The sequence below is a fragment of the Mustela erminea genome, chromosome 3 (assembly GCF_009829155.1).
Source record: "Mustela erminea isolate mMusErm1 chromosome 3, mMusErm1.Pri, whole genome shotgun sequence".
Taxonomy (NCBI): Eukaryota; Metazoa; Chordata; class Mammalia; order Carnivora; family Mustelidae; genus Mustela; species Mustela erminea.
Window position 1 is genome coordinate 12,352,027 of NC_045616.1, and position 18,195 is coordinate 12,370,221.

At 42.6% G+C, this 18,195-nt stretch overlaps 1 protein-coding gene across 3 annotated transcripts in view; it reads left to right on the top strand.

Moving 5' to 3' along the window:
- Window positions 1-12,473, top strand: part of PGBD2 (piggyBac transposable element derived 2) — a 31,528-nt gene extending 19,055 nt beyond the window's left edge. For 2 of the 3 annotated variants that reach the window (XM_032335198.1, XM_032335199.1), the window contains exon 3: window positions 9,888-12,473. In XM_032335198.1, coding sequence (XP_032191089.1) covers window positions 9,888-11,637 — 1,750 coding nt within the window. In that variant the 3' untranslated portion in view covers window positions 11,638-12,473. The remainder of the gene's footprint in view (window positions 1-9,887) is intronic. The other variant, XM_032335200.1, reaches the window with a different exon arrangement.
- The last annotated feature ends 5,722 nt before the right edge of the window (window positions 12,474-18,195 follow it).

Here is an 18,195-nt window from a genome sequence, read left to right on the forward strand (position 1 = left end):
ACTTTATAGTTTTCTGAGTATAGATTCTTTGCCTCTTTGGTTAGGTTTATTCCTAGGTATCTTATGGTTTGGGGTGCAGTTGTAAATGGGATGGACTCCTTAATTTCTCTTTCTTCTGTCTTGTTGTTGGTGTAGAGAAATGCAACTGATTTCTGTGCATTGATTTTATATCCTGACACTTTACTGAATTCCTGTACACGTTCTAGCAGTTTTGGAGTGGAGTCTTTTGGGTTTTCCACATATAGTATCATATCATCTGCGAAGAGTGATAATTTGACTTCTTCTTTGCCGATTTGGATGCCTTTAATTTCCTTTTGTTGTCTGATTGCTGAGGCTAGGGCTTCTAGTACTCTGTTGAATAGCATTGGTGATAATGGACATCCCTGCCGTGTTCCTGACCTTAGCGGAAAAGCTTTCAGTTTTTCTCCATTGCAAATGATATTTGCAGTGGGTTTTTCATAGATGGCTTTGATGATATTGAGGTATGTGCCCTCTATCCCTACACTTTGAACCGTACTGATCAGGAAGGGATGCTGTACTTTGTCAAATGCTTTTTCAGCATCTATTGAGAGTATCCTATGGTTCTTGTTCTTTCTTTTATTGATGTGTTGTATCACATTGACTGATTTGCGGATGTTGAACCAACCTTGCAGCCCTGGAATAAATCCCACTTGGTCGTGGTGAATAATCCTTTTAATGTACTGTTGAATCCTATTGGCTAGTATTTTGGTGAGAGTTTTCGCATCTGTGTTCATCAAGGATATTGGTCTATAGCTCTCTTTTTTGATGGGATCCTTGTCTGGTTTTGGGGTCAAGGTGATGCTGGCCTCATAAAATGAGTTTGGAAGTTTTCCTTCCATTTCTATTTTTTGGAACAGCTTCAGGAGAATAGGAATTAGTTCTTCTTTAAATGTAGAATTCCCCTGGGAAGCCGTCTGGCCCTGGGCTTTTGTTTGTTTGGAGATTTTTAATGACTGTTTCAATCTCCTTACTGGTTATGGGTCTGTTCAGGCTTTCTATTTCTTCCTGGTTCAGTTGTGGTAGTTTATATGTTTCCAGGAATGCATCCATTTCTTCCAGATTGTCAAATTTATTGGCGTAGAGTTGCACATAGTATGTTCTTATAATAGTTTGTATTTCTTTGGTGTTAGTTGTGATCTCTCCTCTTTCATTCATGATTTTATTTATTTGGGTCCTTTCTCTTTTCTTTTTGATAAGTCTGGCCAGGGGCTTATCAATTTTATTAATTCTTTCAAAGAACCAGCTCCTAGTTTCGTTGATTTGTTCTATTGTTTTTTTGGTTTCTATTTCATTGATTTCTGCTCTGATCTTTATGATTTCTCTTCTCCTGCTGGGCTTAGCATTTCTTTCTTGTTCTTTCTCCAGCTCCTTTAGGTGTAGGGTTAGGTTGTGTACCTGAGACCTTTCTTGTTTCTTGAGAAAGGCTTGTACCGCTATATATTTTCCTCTCAGGACTGCCTTTGTTGTGTCCCACGGATTTTGAACCGTTGTATTTTCATTATCATTTGTTTCCATGGTTTTTTTTCAATTCTTCTTTAATTTCCCGGTTGACCCATTCATTCTTTAGAAGGATGCTGTTTAGTCTCCATGTATTTGGGTTCTTTCCAAACTTCCTCTTGTGGTTGAGTTCTAGCTTCAGAGCATTGTGGTCTGAAAATATGCAGGAATGATCCCAATCTTTTGATACCGGTTGAGTCCTGATTGATCGAGGATGTGATCTATTCTGGAGAATGATCCATGTGCACTAGAGAAGAATGTGTATTCTGTTGCTTTGGGATGGAATGTTCTGAATATATCTGTGATGTCCATCTGGTCGTGTGTGTCGTTTAAGGCCTTTATTTCCTTGCTGATATTTTGCTTGGATGATCTGTCCATTTCAGTGAGGGGAGTGTTAAAGTCCCCTACTATTATTGTATTATTGTTGATGTGTTTCTTTGATTTTGTTATTAATTGGTTTATATAGTTGGCTGCTCCCACGTTGGAAGCATAGATATTTAAAATTGTTAGATCTTCTTGTTGGACAGACCCTTTGAGTATGATACAGTGTCCTTCCTCATATCTTATTATAGTCTTTGGCTTAAAATCTAATAGATCTGATATAAGGATTGTCACTCCTGCTTTCTTCTGATGTCCATTAGCATGGCAAATTCTTTTCCACCCCCTCACTTTAAATCTGGAGGTGTCTTCGGGCTTAAAATGAGTTTCTTGGAGGCAACATATAGATGGGTTTTGTTTTTTTATCCATTCTGATACCCTGTGTCTTTTGATTGGGGCATTTAGCCTATTAACATTCAGGGTAACTATTGAGAGATATGAATTTAGTGCCATTGTATTTCCTGTAAGGTGACTGTTACTGTATATGTCTCTGTTCCTTTCTGATCTACCACTTGTAGGCTCTCTCTTTGCTTAGAGGACCCCTTTCAGTATTTCCTGTAGAGCTGGTTTGGTGTTTGTAAATTGTTTCAGTTTTTGTTTGTCCTGGAAGCTTTTAATCACTCCTTCTATTTTCAATGATAGCCTAGCTGGATATAGTATTCTTGGCTGCATGTTTTTCTTGTTTAGTGCTCTGAAAATATCATGCCAGCTCTTTTTGGCCTGCCAGGTCTCTGTGGATAACTCAGCTGCCAATCTAATATTTTTACCATTGTATATTACAGACATCTTTTCCCGGGCTGCTTTCAGGATTTTCTCTTTGTCACTAAGACTTGTAAATTTTACTATTAGGTGACGGGGTGTGGGCCTATTCTTATTGATTTTGAGGGGCGTTCTCTGAACCTCCTGAATTTTGATGCTCGTCCTTTTGCCATATTGGGGAAATTCTCCCCAATAATTCTCTCGAGTATACCTTCTGCTCCCCTCTCTCTTTCTTCTTCTTCTGGAATCCCAATTATTCTAATGTTGTTTCGTCTTATGGTGTCACTTATCTCTCGAATTCTCCCTTCATGGTCCAGTAGCTGTTTGTCCCTCTTTTGCTCAGCTTCTTTATTCTCTGTCATTTGGTCTTCTATATCACTAATTCTTTCTTCTGCCTCATTTATCCTAGAAGTGAGATCCTCTATTTTTTATTGCACCTCATTAATAGCTTTTTTGATTTCAACTTGTTTAGATTTTAGTTCTTTTATTTCTCCAGAAAGGGCTTTTATATCTCCCGAGAGTGTTTCTCTAATATCTTCCATGCCTTTTTTGAGCCCGGCTAGAACCTTGAGAATTGTCATTCTGAACTCTAGATCTGACATATTACCAATGTCTCTATTGATTAGGTCCCTAGCCTTCATACTGCTTCTTGTTCTTTTTTTTGTGGTGAATTTCACCGCCTTTTCATTTTGTCTAGATAAGAGTATATGAAGGAGCAAGTAAAATACTAAAAGGGTGGCAACAACCCCAGGAAAATATGCTTTAACCAAATCAGAAGAGATCCCAAATCGTGAGGTGGGAGAAAGGGGATAAAAAGAGGTTCAAATAGAAAGAAAGAAAAAAAAAAGAATTAAAAAAAGAAAACGAATAAACAAAAGTATAAAAAAGAAAAAATATATATATTAGATAAACTAGTTAAAAAACTTTAAAAAAGAAAAGGGTAAAAGTTAACATTGTAGCAGACGAAGAAAAAAAAAATGAAAAAGAAAAAAATTAAATTAACTGCAAGACTAAAAAATCACAGGGAGAAAGCCATGAGTTCTGTGCTTTGCTTTCTCCTCCTCTGGAATTCTGCTGCTCTCCTTGGTATTGAAACTGCACTCCTTGGTAGGTGAACTTGGTGGTGGCTGGATTTCTTGTTGATCTTCTGGGGGAGGGGCCTGGTGTAGTGATTCTCAAGTGTCTTTGCCCCAGGCGGCATTGCACCACCCTTACCAGGGGCCTGGCTGAGTAATCCGCTCCGGTTTGCTTTCAGGAGCTTTTGTTCCCTGAGCGCTTTCCTTAGAGTTCCGGAGGACAGAAATACAAATGGCGGCCTCCTGGTCTCCGGCCTGGAGGAGCCGAGAGCCCGGGGCCCCACTCTTCAGTGCGCCCTCAGAGAACAGCGCCCAGTGACTCCCGTCTGCCTGACCTCCGGCCACGCTCCGAGCTCACGGAGCCTGCGACCGGTTCAAGGTAACCCTGAGCTGTGAGCTTACTGTCGGCTCTGTCTCTGTAGCCGGCTTTCCCATTCCAATACCCGCAAGCTCTGGGACACTCAGACACCCCCAATCCTTCTGTGAGCCTGTAGGACCTGAGGCCACGCTGACCCCACGTGGGCTTCGCCCCCGTTTAGCCTCTGGAGCGATGTCTCTCAGCGGAACAGACTTTTAAAAGTCCTGATTTTGTGCTCCGTTGCTCGCTCCGTTGCTCCGCCACTTGCTGGGAGCTGGCCCCTCCCCCCGGGGTCTATCTTCCCGTCGCTTTGGATTCACTTCTCCGCCAGTCCTACCTTTCAGAAAGTGGTTGTTTTTCTGTTTCTAGAATTGCTGTTCTTCTTCTCTTAGATCTGCCGATGGATTTGCAGGTATTTTGCAATCTTTAGATAAGCTATCTAGCTGATCTCCTGCTCCTGAAGTAGTCTCAGCGTGCTACTTCCCTGCCATCTTGACTCCTCCTCTACCCCATTCATTCTTATGGTGCTCTTTAACCTCTATGTATATGTGGTTTTTCGATACTTTTTGTTGTGGTAAACTTCAACTTTCATAGCGTTGTGGTGAGAAAATATGTGTGGTATGATCTCAGTCCTTTTGTATTTGTTGAGGCCGTTTTTTGTAACCCAGCATGTGATCTCTTCTGGAGAATGTTCCATTTGCACTCAAAAAGAATGTATATTCTGATGCTTTTGGAAGAAATGTTTGGAATATATCTGTTACATCCATCTGGCCATTGTTTCCTTGTTGATTTCCTGCTTAGATAATCTGTCTTTTGTTATAAATGGGCTGTTTAAAGTCCCTTAATATTACTGTACTAATTGATTTTTATATCTGGGTACTCCAAATTGGGGTGGCATAGATATGTATAGTTATTAGATGTTCTTGTTGATAAGACCCCTTTATAATAGTGTCCTTTTTCATCTCTTGTTACAGTCTTTAGTCTTTTAGTCTTTTAAAATCTAGCTTGTCTCATTTAAGTATGGTAACACCAGCTTTCTTTTGATGTCCCTCAGCAAGATAGATGGGTCTCCATCCCCTCACTTTCAATCTACAAGTGTCTTTAGGTCCAAAGTGAGTTTCTTATAGGCAGCATAGAGATGGATATTGTTTTTTATCCATTCTGATACTTGTGTCTATTGACAGGAGCATTTAGTTTGTTTACATTCAGAGTGAGTATTGATAGATATGAATTTAGTGCCATTGTGTTACTCGTAAAGTCACTGTTCCTGTAGATTTTCTCTGTTTCTTTACTGTTTTTGTTGCTTGTGGTATTTATTTCCTTCTCAAAGGGTCTCCTTTAATATTTCTTGCAGGGCTGATTTAGTGGTCATGAACTCCTTTAGTTTTTATTTGTCTGAGAAACTCTCTCTCCTTCTATTCTAAATGACAGCTTTGCTGGATAAAGTATTTTTGGCTGCATATATTTCCCCATTGAGCACATTGAATATATCATGCATCTCTCTTCTGGCCTGTTACATTTCTGTGGGTAGGTCTGCTGCTAACTTTATATGTCTTCCCTTGTAATTTAGAGATTTCTTTTCCCTTGCTGTTCTCAGGATGTTTTCCTTATTTCTCTGTTTTGCAGATTTTACTACACTATATCCTGGTGTTGCCCTGCTTTTGTCAATTTTGTTCCAAGTTCTCTGTGCCTCTTGGATTTGGATGTCTGTTTCCTTCACCAGATGAGGGACATTTTTCAACTATAATTTCCTCAAGTAAACCTTCTTTCCTCTTTCTCTAATTCTTTTGGGACTCCTATGATATGAATGTTGTGTGCTTTATGATGTCGCTGCATTCCCTAAGTGTACATATGTCATCTAGTATTTTTCTTTCCCTCTTTTCAGCTTCATTATTTTCTATAATATTATTTTTTATATCACTTATTTATTCTTCTGCTTCTTCCATCCTTGTCATTATATCTAATTGGTTTTGCATCTCAGTTATAGTATTTTTTTTATTTCATACTGACTAGTTTTTAGTCTTACCTCTGTGGTAAAGGATTCTCTGGTGTCTTCCATACCTTTCTCAGGCCCAGCTAGTATCCTTATGATTGTTGTTTTAAAATCTGGGTCAGGCATACTACTTATATCTGTTTTGAATAGATCCCTAGCTGTGACTTTTTCTTGTTCTTTCTTTTGGTATGAGTTCTTCCTCCTTGGCATTTTTGCCTCAGTCTCTGTCTTCCGTGTAGGAAAGTCTTTATGTTTCCTCCTCATGGGAGTAATGACTACATTAAGAAGTCATTTAAAAAAAAAGAAAAGAAAAGAAAGAGGTCACATACCGACCAGGGCCTGGCCCTTCAGGAAGTATTTCTGGTGTGTGCTTTAAGCACTCTGCTGCTGTTTTTGTTTCTTTTTTTTTTTTTTTTTTAAAGATTTTATTTATTTATTTGACAGACAGAGATCACAAGTAGGCAGAGAGGAAGGCAGAGAGAGAGAGAGGGGAAGCAGGTTCCCCACTGAGCAGAGAGCCCAATGCGGGGCTTGATCCCAGGGCCCTGAAATCATGACCTGAGCTGAAGGCAGAGGCTTAGCCCACTGAACCACCCAGGCACTCCTGCTGTTGTGTTTTGACCGCTTTTTCCCTCAGGTCAGTTCTCTACAATGTTTCACCCTACTTTCAATGAGGAGTGTTTGACCCTTGTCCAGTGTGAGGTGAGTCTGAACTAGGTGTGCTGTGGTCTTCCTGTTAAAAAGGCTAGAGCCAGGGGTGACTGGATGTGTCAGTTGGTTAAGTGGCTCCCTTCAGCTCAGGTCAGGATCCCAGGGTCCTGGGGTCGAGTCTCACATCAGATTCCCTGCTCAGTGGGGAGTCTGCTTCTCCCTCTGCCCCTCCCCCTGCTCTGCTCCCCTTCCCCTCAAATAAATAAATAAAATCTTGAAAAAACAGACAAAAGGCTGGATCCAGTATCCACTAGAGCTGATTTTGTTTTAATCTATGTTTGGTAGACTTGGGTGTGGGGAGTTTGCACTGGTTTTCTGGGAGAGAGACCCAGCCCCTCCTCTGGTTCTCCATAACACTTGCCCTAGTGAAAAAGCACCTAGAGCTTAGGAGAGTGTGTCAGGCCTCCACTGTGTGCGCTGTACTGCTCACTGAAATCCGCCAGTGCTGACTGGGGCAGATGGCGGCCCATAAAAATGGCGTCACCCCACTCTTTGTTCCCTGGAGATGGGAGTTCGTGCTCACTGCTATGCAGGGAAACTCTCACAGAAGAGGGAACAATCTCCCCTCATTAGTCCCTGGCTTCCCTCACATCCCTACCTTCACCCTGTGTCTGAGCTCTTGGCCCACCCAGTGGCCATCTCAGGCATGCTGGCTGGGTTTTAATACTCCACATTTTCAGGATCTAGTGTAGCATGGACCTGCACTAATCCTCCAGGGAAGTGTCTAGCCACACTGTGGCTGGTGCCGATTCATCTGTGAAGGACAGTCACCCAAACGCGCAGTGACTTGGAGTTCATGGTAAAATGTAACACAAAAGCCAATGTCCAGGTTAGCTGTACTCAGAAGCTGCCTCTGCTCCTATGGTCATGAGCAGGGCAGCTCACTGGTGTTGCTGGCTGTTTTGTCCCTGGAAAGGCAGTTCCACCTCTCCCAAATGCACTCCAAAAAGAGTACTCCTGGGTTTCTGCCCTCCTTCTCCACAGGAGCACCTCTATGCTGGCCAGGCTCCAGCCTTGGTGAGGGTGTAGACCCCTAACCATTCAGACTTTTAGCTCCACTGCTTCTAAGAACTTGCTGTAATCAGCCCTGCTCGTTTTTTTCCCCTCAGTGGTTTTGGGGAAATGTTTTTCTTGTGCAGTGCCCTCCACATGTACTCTCCCACATACTTTCTCTCCTATCTCCCTGATCAGGGCTCCCTCCCCTCCCCACCATCCACAATTCTTTCCTCTCCCAGATCCTGTCTTCACACTTCCTACCTTCCACAGTGTAGCCTCTTTTCTCCCTCTAGTTGTGCACTTTGTTTTTTTCGGTCCTCTGATTGATTTCTTGGGTGTTCAGAATGATTTGATATTTATCTAGCTGTGTTCCAGGGACAAGGAAAACATAGGGGCTCCCTACTACTCCTTCATCTTTATCCCTCCTCTCCTTCTCCAGGAGTCTGAAGAGCCATGTGCAGAGGGTGTCTGGTGGGCAGGGCTGCAAACAGCAGCTTCGGTAGTGAGACTGGTGGGAGGCCTGAATCTGCTGCTACAAACCAGGAGAGGCTAGGGGACTTGTGTCAATGGCTACTGTCCCCCAAGACCCGCTGTCCGAGATCCCTGGGACCTGGGGCTTCAGTTTTTCTCTCCCTTCCTGGCCCACACAGAGCATGAGAAGTACCTTACTTCCCCTAAGGTCACACCTCCTGTGCCCTGGCTTCGAGCACAGAGGCTGATGGAGTCAATGTCCAGGACGTGAGGTTCGAGTGAGTCTCTAATGTGGTTTGAACTCTGAAGTCCAAGGGCAGGTCTGCAGAGAATTCACTTTTGTGGTAAAGCCAGTGTCCTCCCTCTGGTTGAAATTCTTCTCCTGAGGAGGTTGGGCCAGAGTGGCACAGGGCAGCCTTAGTGCCTACCTTCCCTGCCCTGTCTACTCTCACAGCCACAGTGATGAGGCCTCACTGCCCTGCTCCTTCCACTCTAGAGGGCTTCCCGTGACAGCCAAATACAACAGAATGTCCTGACGAGAGCCTCTAGAGCTCTGCTCTCCTCCTCTTCTTACTTCTGAAGCCTCCTTGCTGTTTACAGAGAGCAAGTACCTTCACGCTCAGGGCCTTGTACCTGTAGTTCTTTCTCTGTGCCTGAGACACCCTTTCTCTAGCTGTCTGTAAGCCTCACTCTCTTTTTCAGGCCCCCACGTTGTAAGCCTTCACTCATCATCCATGTAAAATAGCAACTCCAGTCCTCCTCTTCCACTATATTCTCTGTCCCTTATCCAGGATCTCCCTTTCACGGCCTGGTGCCATCCTGCATAGCTACTTGTTTGTTGAACCGTCCTCTTCCTCCTCCAGTTAGAACAGTTGCTGTGCAGGTCAGGAGGGGAGTGTGCCTACTGCCTGTCCCTGGGAAGTGCCTCCTCATGGTTGCTGCTCATGAAATAAAAGTGTCTCTTGGCATCCGATTAGTTCCCACCTAAGCAGGGAGAGTCAGGATAGCAGGAGTTTCCACATTTCCTGAGTCTGTTTGGCTTCTGAATTGCAGCTAGGCGATAGTAAGATGTCTGATGTCAAGGGAGCCATCTGAAAATCTCTCTGAAACTGCTCAGGTCCTATACTGGGGTAGTGGGAGTTCCAGTAGGGAGAGTTTGAGAACTTGGGAAACAGGAAACTTGTAACTGCTAACTTAATAAGGGAAAGGGAAGACCCAGGTCAGTTGGTGGGATGAAAGGAGAGCCCCTGGGGCCACTGAGTCAGAGGACACCAGTGGGTGTGACTTGCATAGCCCAGGCTCCTGGGGCTCATCACTGTTACCTGGGAGATGGCCACAGTTCCTGAATTTATCCCTAGAGGGCATCCTCTATGCAAAACACTTTAAGAAGGAAAGAACCAAATGTCTCTTTAGAATGCCTCCCCTTGAAATACATTTGTGCGTGAAAGAGTAATGTGTGCTGGTCTGAAAAATCCCCTTACCTGGCCCTGGGCCTGGTGGTGCTGGCTCTGGGATACTGTTGAGGCTCGGGACTCTGGCGGGAGCGCTGTCCTCTCAGGCGGTCCTTGAACAGAGTTTTCTGCTGACGCATTGTCTCTGCTCCACATTTTGTTTGATGTCGTTGCAGCAGCTTTACTGTTGGGAGTAGAGCCGGTTCAAAGTCAAAGTCTACAAAGCTGCTGGAGGTCCTGAATGCACTGGAGGAGGATGAGTCTGGCCACAGCCGGGAGATCTTCATTGCGCCTCCAGACAATGCCTCAGGGGACTTCACTGATGAGGACTCCGGTGACGAAGATGGCCGGCGAGGCTCCCACCTGCCAGGCAGCATCCTGCATGCCTTTGTGGTGCCCGAGGATTCTGGCACCGAGGAGGAGGAGGACCTGTCGCCGGCCACGAAGCGGCAGAAGGTCATGGTGGAGCCTCAGCGTATTTGGACGAAAAGAGATATCCGACCTGACTTCAGCAGTTGGACGGCATCAGATCCTCACATAGAGGATCTCAGAAGCCAGGAACTGAGTCCTGTGGGCCTCTTCGAGTTGTTCTTTGATGAAGGAACAATTAATTTCATTGTTAATGAAACCAATCGTTATGCTTGGCAGAAAAATGTCAACCTTGGGCTCACAGCCCAGGAATTAAAATGTGTTTTGGGCATTTTGATTTTAAGTGGGTATATATCCTATCCCAGGAGAAGGATGTTTTGGGAAACATCCCCCGATTCACATCATCATCTTGTGGCTGATGCAATTAGAAGGGACAGATTTGAACTGATCTTCTCATACCTGCATTTTGCAGATAACACTGAGCTGGATGAAAGCGACAGGTTCGCCAAAGTCAGGCCTCTCATTGTCCGGATGAATCGCAATTTCCAGAAGCACGCGCCCCTGGAAGAGTTCTACAGCTTCGGAGAGTCCATGTGTGAGTACTTCGGGCACCGGGGATCCAAGCAGCTGCGTGCTGGGAAGCCCACACGGCTAGGCTACAAGATCTGGTGTGGGACAACCAGCAGGGGCTACCTGGTGTGGTTTGAGCCCTCTCAGGGCACGCTGTTCACCAAATCGCACAGGGGCCTGGACCTCGGGGGTAGTATGGTGGTCAAGTTCGTGGACGCGCTGCAAGAGCGTGGCTGTCTGCCATACCACATATTCTTTAACAAGGTTTTTACAAGTGTCAAACTCATGTCCATTTTGAGGAAAAAGGGGGTGAAGGCCACAGGAACTGTTCGTGAGTACAGGACTGAGCGATGTCCCCTCAAAGATCCCAAAGAACTGAAGAAAATGAAGAAGGGCTCGTTTGATTATAAAGTTGATGAGAGTGAGGAGATTATCGTGTGCCGCTGGCACGATAGCAGCATGGTCAACATCTGCTCCAATGCCGTGGGCATAGAGCCCGTGGGGCTCACCGGCCACCATAGGGGAGCAGCCAAGACGCGGACCCAGGTTCATCAGCCCTCCCTGGTGAAGCTGTACCAGGAGAAGGTGGGGGGTGTTAGTCGGATGGACCAGAACATTGCCAAGTACAAGGTGAAAATCCGTGGCATGAAGTGGTACTCGAGCTTCATCGGCTACATCATCGATGCCGCTCTCAATAATGCCTGGCAGCTGCACAGGATCTGCAGCCACGACGCCCAGGTGGACCTCCTGGCCTTCCGGAGGTACGTGGCCTGTGTGTACCTGGAGAGCAATGCTGACATGTCCTCCCAGGGGCGGCGAAGCAGGCGGCTGGAAACTGAGAGCCGCTTTGACATGATTGGGCACTGGATAGTCCACCAGGACAAGAGGACCCGGTGTGCCCTCTGCCACTCGCAGACCAACACCCGCTGTGAAAAGTGCCAGAAGGGCGTCCACGCCAAGTGCTTCAGGGAGTACCACATCCGGTGATGCACAGTGGGCAGAGGGAGCCCTCTGGAAGCTTGGCTCATGAGATGCCCACAGCCAGTTACATACAGTACGTGGAGCACTGGGTTTTGCATTGGAAAAGAGAAGACCTGAATCCCTAATGATGTGCTTTTGTATCCCCCCATCATGTCCATTACAGTTATATTTTTATTGTCTTCTGTGGTGCCTACATGTAACATAAGTTACTATTTATATTGATAATTATAAGTGTTTCTAAGTCTCTATACTGTTATTTATTTCAATGATGGGCCCCTTTTTATTCAAATAAAAATCTTGCTCCAGGTGATAGCTGAGTCCTAGTAAAGAAAATCAAATACAGCCGAAAACTTAGAGAAACTTTCATGAAGACTGAAAAAGTTTTATAATTGTATGCTATTGATTATAATCTAAGATAGGACAATAATATATAAGCATGGTATTAATATGATGATGGATATTTTGTCACATTATTTCACTTTAACACTAGCAAACTGTCCAGGGATAGATAATCTGCTTTGTGTTTACCCAGATGGCTAGATTTGTAGAGTTTGTGTTTTCTGATAAAAATATTTTCCTAATTCAAGTATAGCCTTATGGAATCCATTTTTATAACTAATGTGAGATAGGAATCTGTTTTCCCCCCACAGTTATGGTTTGCTCCATTTATGAAAATATATGTGTATTTCCCCATTGATTTAAATTCTACCTGTATAAATTCTGAAGTTTGGGATTAAGTTTTGAAACATAGAAAATATTTTATGTTGAAAAATAGTGAAATATATTCCAGAAGATTTAAAGAAACACATGTAAAAATTTGGAACTATCAGAAATCAAAGAAAGGATGTTGAATGTCTTCTCTTTATTTGGGAAAGAACTTTCTACAACAGCACAAATTTAAGAGGGGGCACATATTCTGCTGTACAGAACTAACATTGTCATTCATTACCAAAGTTAAAATGCAGATGGAGAAAATACATTCTAAATTATTACATTTAGGGACACCTAGGTGGCTCAGTCTGTTAAGAGTCTGCCTTTGGCTCAGGTCCTGATCCCAGGGTCCTGGGATCAAACCCCATATCAGGCTCCCTGCTCAGTGGGGAGTTTCTTCTCCCTCTCCCTCTGCCTCTGCCTCAGCCTCCTGCTTATACGTTCTCTCAAATAAATAATCTTTTAAAAAATAGTAAATAAGGCAAAAAATGTGCATCTTTGTAAAAAAAGTTTATTCTGTAAAATGGTATATGGGAAGTCACTATACCATGCTTGAGATTTTTCAGCTCCACGCCAAGCAGTTACAACTGAAGGGTTAGGAATTGAACCTGTGTAATCATAAGGAATGTCATCTAATTGCTCAAGCAAGAAAAGAAAAAGTACTCAAAATTTTAAAAAGCTGGATTTAAAAAGTTATTTCCCTATCAGTCTTAGTAAATACAATGATGGTATGAAAAAATAACATTCCTCTGCCCCAAGCAGATATCCCTGCAGGTCTTCCATTTAATTTTGTATTCTAGGCCTTTATAAGTTGTCTCTAGGGCGCTGGGTTGCTCAGTGGGTTAAGCCTCTGCCTTCAGCTCAGGTCATGATCCCAGGGTCCTGGGATCAAGCCCCACATTGGGCTCTCTGCTCAGCGGAGAGCCTGCTTCCCTACCCCCCACCCCCGCCTGCTGCTCTGCCTACTTGTGATCTCTCTCTGTTAAATAAATAAATAAAATCTTTAAAAAAAAAAGTTATCTCTAAATGTTATAAATTAAATTATTTACCCCCCAGTGTGGAATATCAGCCATAATATAGGATGAATTTTATTATAAAAACATTTTTAAATAAATAAATTATTACATTTATAGTAATATCCTTAGGAAATAAAGATCATACACACACTGAAAGCAAAGGTAAAATGTACAATGCTGTAGAAAAATGATGGCAGATAAAAACAAATGAATAGTTAATACATGCAAGAGGTTCCACTCTGTTGGCAATGAAATAAAAGCAATTGGTAGGGTTTTTTTTTTTCCACTAAATGCATTTGTTACTTACACACCACTGTCTGTTGAAGGGTGGCAGACTCATGCGGTACCTGAAGGAGTGTAAATCTGTACATCATTTCTGGAGGCAATTTGATAAGGTCTATCAAAAATTTTCAAACTTGGGGTGCCTGGGTGGCTCAGTGGGTGAAAGCCTCTGCCTTCGGCTCGGGTCATGATCTCAGGATCCTGGGATCGAGCCCTGCATTGGGCTCTCTGCTCAGTGGGGAGTTTGCTTCCTCCTGTCTCTCTGCCTGCCTCTCTGCCTGCTTGTGATCTCTCTCTCTCTGTCAAATAAATAAATAAAGTCTTAAAAAAAAAAATCTTCAAACCTGTTCATTACTATAAAGTGAAGTGGATGTTTAGTCCATAGTGATGTAAGTATTTAAAAGAAGGGAGAAAGGGCATTTCCTTTCTTTGGTAGAATCCTAGTTAGTGTTCCCCTTCCTGGGCTACATTGCCCCTCCAAGAACAAAAGACCCTGCAGGTGCTAGCAAATGGCCTTTCATCAGCAGGGGACACAGGTGCATGCAGAGGGGGGTAACCTGGTTGCTGCTTTTCTTTTCTTCTTCCTTTTTTTTTTTTAAGATTTTTAAAATTTATTTGTCAGAGAGAGATTGAGAGAGCACAGGCAAGGAGAGGGGTGGGCAGAGGGAGAAGCAGGCTCCCTGCTGAGCAAGGAGACCAATGCAGGACTCCATCCTAGGACCCTGGGATCATGACCCCAGACAATTGAGTGAGCCACCCAGACACCTTTTTTTTTTTAATTGTATTTATTTGTTCAAGAGCATGCATGAGCAGGGGGAAGGGGCAGAGGCAAAGGGACAAGCAGACTCCCTGCTGTACAAGGAGCCCAGTGCCAGGCTTGATCCCAGGACCCTGAGATCATGACCTCAGCCACTGAACGGAGTGAACCACCAGGTACCTCTGCTTTTTGTTTCTACAGCGTAGATCCTGCACACTGAGCAGGCATGGAGCTATTTTTCTGGGACAAAGGACACCGGACAGAGTGACAAGGCTCTACTCTGGAAGGGGAATGGGTCCATGGGGTTTCGGGTCCTTTAAGATTTGGAGTTTTAAATCTCAGCCATGTGCCAAAGATAAAATGCAGGAGAGCTGTGGTGCCGGGGTGGTACAAACTCCCCCTTGCCACCAAAACAGTCGGACTTTAGTGGGGGGAGTGGGGTGTTAGGCTTCTTTTCTTCTTTTCTTTTTTCCCAGGTTTATTTTCACAAACAAAACCAAGCACACCTAGATAAAGACTCCCCATTGCAAACAAGAAGGAATCTTCAGACAACTGATCTGAGGAAAAGAGCAGCCACACAGGCACAGAGTGCACACAGCTAACACCAGAAACACTTCCTGAAATGCCAGGCATTGGACAGCGTATGACCCCTTTTTAATACAGCATTACACTCAGGTGCAGGAACCATAACAAGCTTTCAAAGAAACACACAAAGACAGAAATTTAGCCAAAATGACAAGATGGAAGAATTCACTCTGAAAGGAAGTCAAGAAGAAATCACAGCAAGGGACTTGCTCAAAACAGATAAAACCTGAACAAGAGTGTAGGATGACAGTCATAAGACGACAAACTGGGCTTTGAAAAGCATAGAAGACACCAGAGTAAACTTAGCTGCAGAGATAAAAGACCTAAAAACTAGTCAGGCTGGAAAAAAAAATCAGTATGGGAATTGAAGAAGCAGCACAGAGAATAAGTAATATAGAAGAAAAAAATTATGTAAAATAAGGAAACTGAAAAGAAGAGGGAAAGAAAAGTATTAGATAACTAAGGTACTTAGGGAACTCAATAATTCCATAAAACACAATAATCTCCATACCATAGTCCCAGAAGAAGAGTGGGGAAAAGGGGCAGAAGGTTTATTTGCACAAATTATAGCTGAGAACTTCTCTAATTTGGGGAAGGACATTGGCATTCAAGTCCAAGGGGGCACAGAGACCTCCCTTTAAAGTCAAGAAAAACAGGTGGACATGATGTTCAGTGAAACACGCAAAATACAAAGATAGAGAATTCTGAAAACAGCTAAGGACAAAAGGTCCTTAGCCAATGAGGGTAGAAACAAAAGCAACAAACTGTCCACTGAAACTTGAATAGAGAGTGGCTGATTGGGGAAAATATGCAGCCAAGAATACTTTACCCAGCAATACTGTCATTCAGAATAGAAGGAGAGATAAAGTATTTCCCAGACAGACAAAAACTGAAGGAATTTGTAAACACTAAACCAGCCCTGCAAGAAATGTGAAAGGAGACCCTGAGCAGAAATAGAGACTAAAGGCAACAAAGACTAGAAAGAAACAATCTAAAGGACCAGCAAATTTACAGGTATTACAATGGCACTTAATTCTTATCTATCAATAAATATGCTGAATGTAAATAGACTAAATGCAATCAAAGGGCATAGGGTATCAGAATGGATTAAAAACAACAACCACCACCAAGATTTATTGATTCGCTGCTTACAAAGGGCTTGTTTTAGACCCAAAGACATCGTCACCTTGAAGGTGAGGGGGTGGAAAACAATTGTCGTGCTAATGGACATCAAAGAAAAGCTGGAGTGGCTGTCCCTGTATCAGACAAAATCAGACAAACTCTATTTTAAACGAAAGACTTCTCTTATATTGCAAGTTGGAGATGGACACTATAGTTTAATAAAGGGGTCTATCCAAAAAGCTCTAAGAATTGTAAATTTATGCCTCTAATGTGGGAGCAGACAGTTATACAAACCAATTAATAACAAAATTAAAGAAACACGTTGATAATAATACTTAATAGTAGGGTATTCTAACACTCCACTCAAAGCAATGGACAGATCATCTAAGCAGATCAACAGGGAAACAAGGACTTTGAATGACACACTGGACCTGATGGACTTAACATATATACACAGAACATTTCATCCCAAAGCAGCGCATGGAGCATTTTCTGGAATTAGTCACATACTCAGTCACAAATCGGGTTTCAGCAGTTACAAAATGATTGAGATCATACCATGCATAGATTCAGACCACAATGCTATAAAATGAAGTCAACCACAAGAAAAAAAGTGGAAGGACTACAACTAAATGGAGGTTAAAGAATATCCTACTAAAGAAAGAATGGGTTAACCAAGAGATTAAGAAGAAACACATGGGAGCAAATGAGAACGAAAGTAACACTAAACTTTTGGGATGCAGCAAAGGCAGTCTCAAGAGGGAAGTATTTAGCAATACAGACTTTCCTCAAGAAGCAAGGAAAGACTCAAATACACAACCTAAGCTTACACCTAAAGGAGCTTGAGAAAGAAAAGCAAAGCCTAAATCCATCAGAAGAAGGCAAATAATAAACATCAGAGCATAAATAAATGATATAAAATTAAAAACCAAAACAGATAAGTGAAACTAGGAGCTGGTTCTTTAAAAGAATAGCCAGACTTATCAAAAAGAAGTGACCCAAATAAATAAAATTATGAGTTCAAGAGAAGAGATCACAACCAACACTGAAGAAATACAAACAAATATAACATTATGAGCAATTATATGCCAACAAATTAGGCAATCTGGAAGAAATGGATAAATTCCTAAAACATAAAAAGTACCAAAACTGAAACAGGAAGAAAAAAAAAAAAAAACAACCCTCAATAGACCCATAACGAGCAGTGAAATTGAATCAGTAATCAAAAATCTCCCATCAGAGGGCACGTATTGCATGGAGCACTGGGTGTTGCACATAAACAATGAATCTTGGAACACTGCATCAAAAACTAAAGATGTATTTTATGGTGACTAATACAACACAATAAAAAAAAAAAATCTCCCAACAAACAAGAGTCCAGGGCCAGAAGGCTTCCCAGGGGAATTCTACAAAACATTTAAAAAAGAATTAACCTATTCTTCTGAAGCACTTTCAAAAAATAGAAATGGAAGGAAAACTTCCGAACTCTTTCTATGAGACCAACATTACCTTAATTCCAAAAGCAGACAAAGATACCATCTAAAAGGAGAATTATAGACCAAAATCCCTGATGAACATGGATGCAAAAATTCTCACCAAGATACTATGCTGAGTGAAATAAGTCAAGCAGAGAGAGTCAATTATCATATGGTTTCACTTATTTGTGGAGCATAACAAATAGCATGGAGGACATGGGGACTTAGAGTGGAGAAGGGAGTTGGGGGAAATTGGAAGGGGAGGTGAACCATGAGAGACTATGGACTCTGAAAAACAATCTGAGGGTTTTGAAAGGACGGGGGGTGGGAGGTTGGGGTACCAGGTGGTGGGTATTATAGAGAGCACGGATTGCATGGAGCACGGGGTGTGGTGCAAAAATAATGAATACTGTTATGCTGGAAATTAAAAAAAAAAAATAAAAATAAAAAATAAAAAAAAGATACTAGCTAATAGGATCGAACAATACATTAAAAGGATTATCCACCATGACCAGGTGGGATTTATTCTTGGGATGCAAGGGTCATTCAACATCTGCAAATCAATCAATGTGATACAATACATTAATAAAAAATGGATGAGAACCATATAATCCTC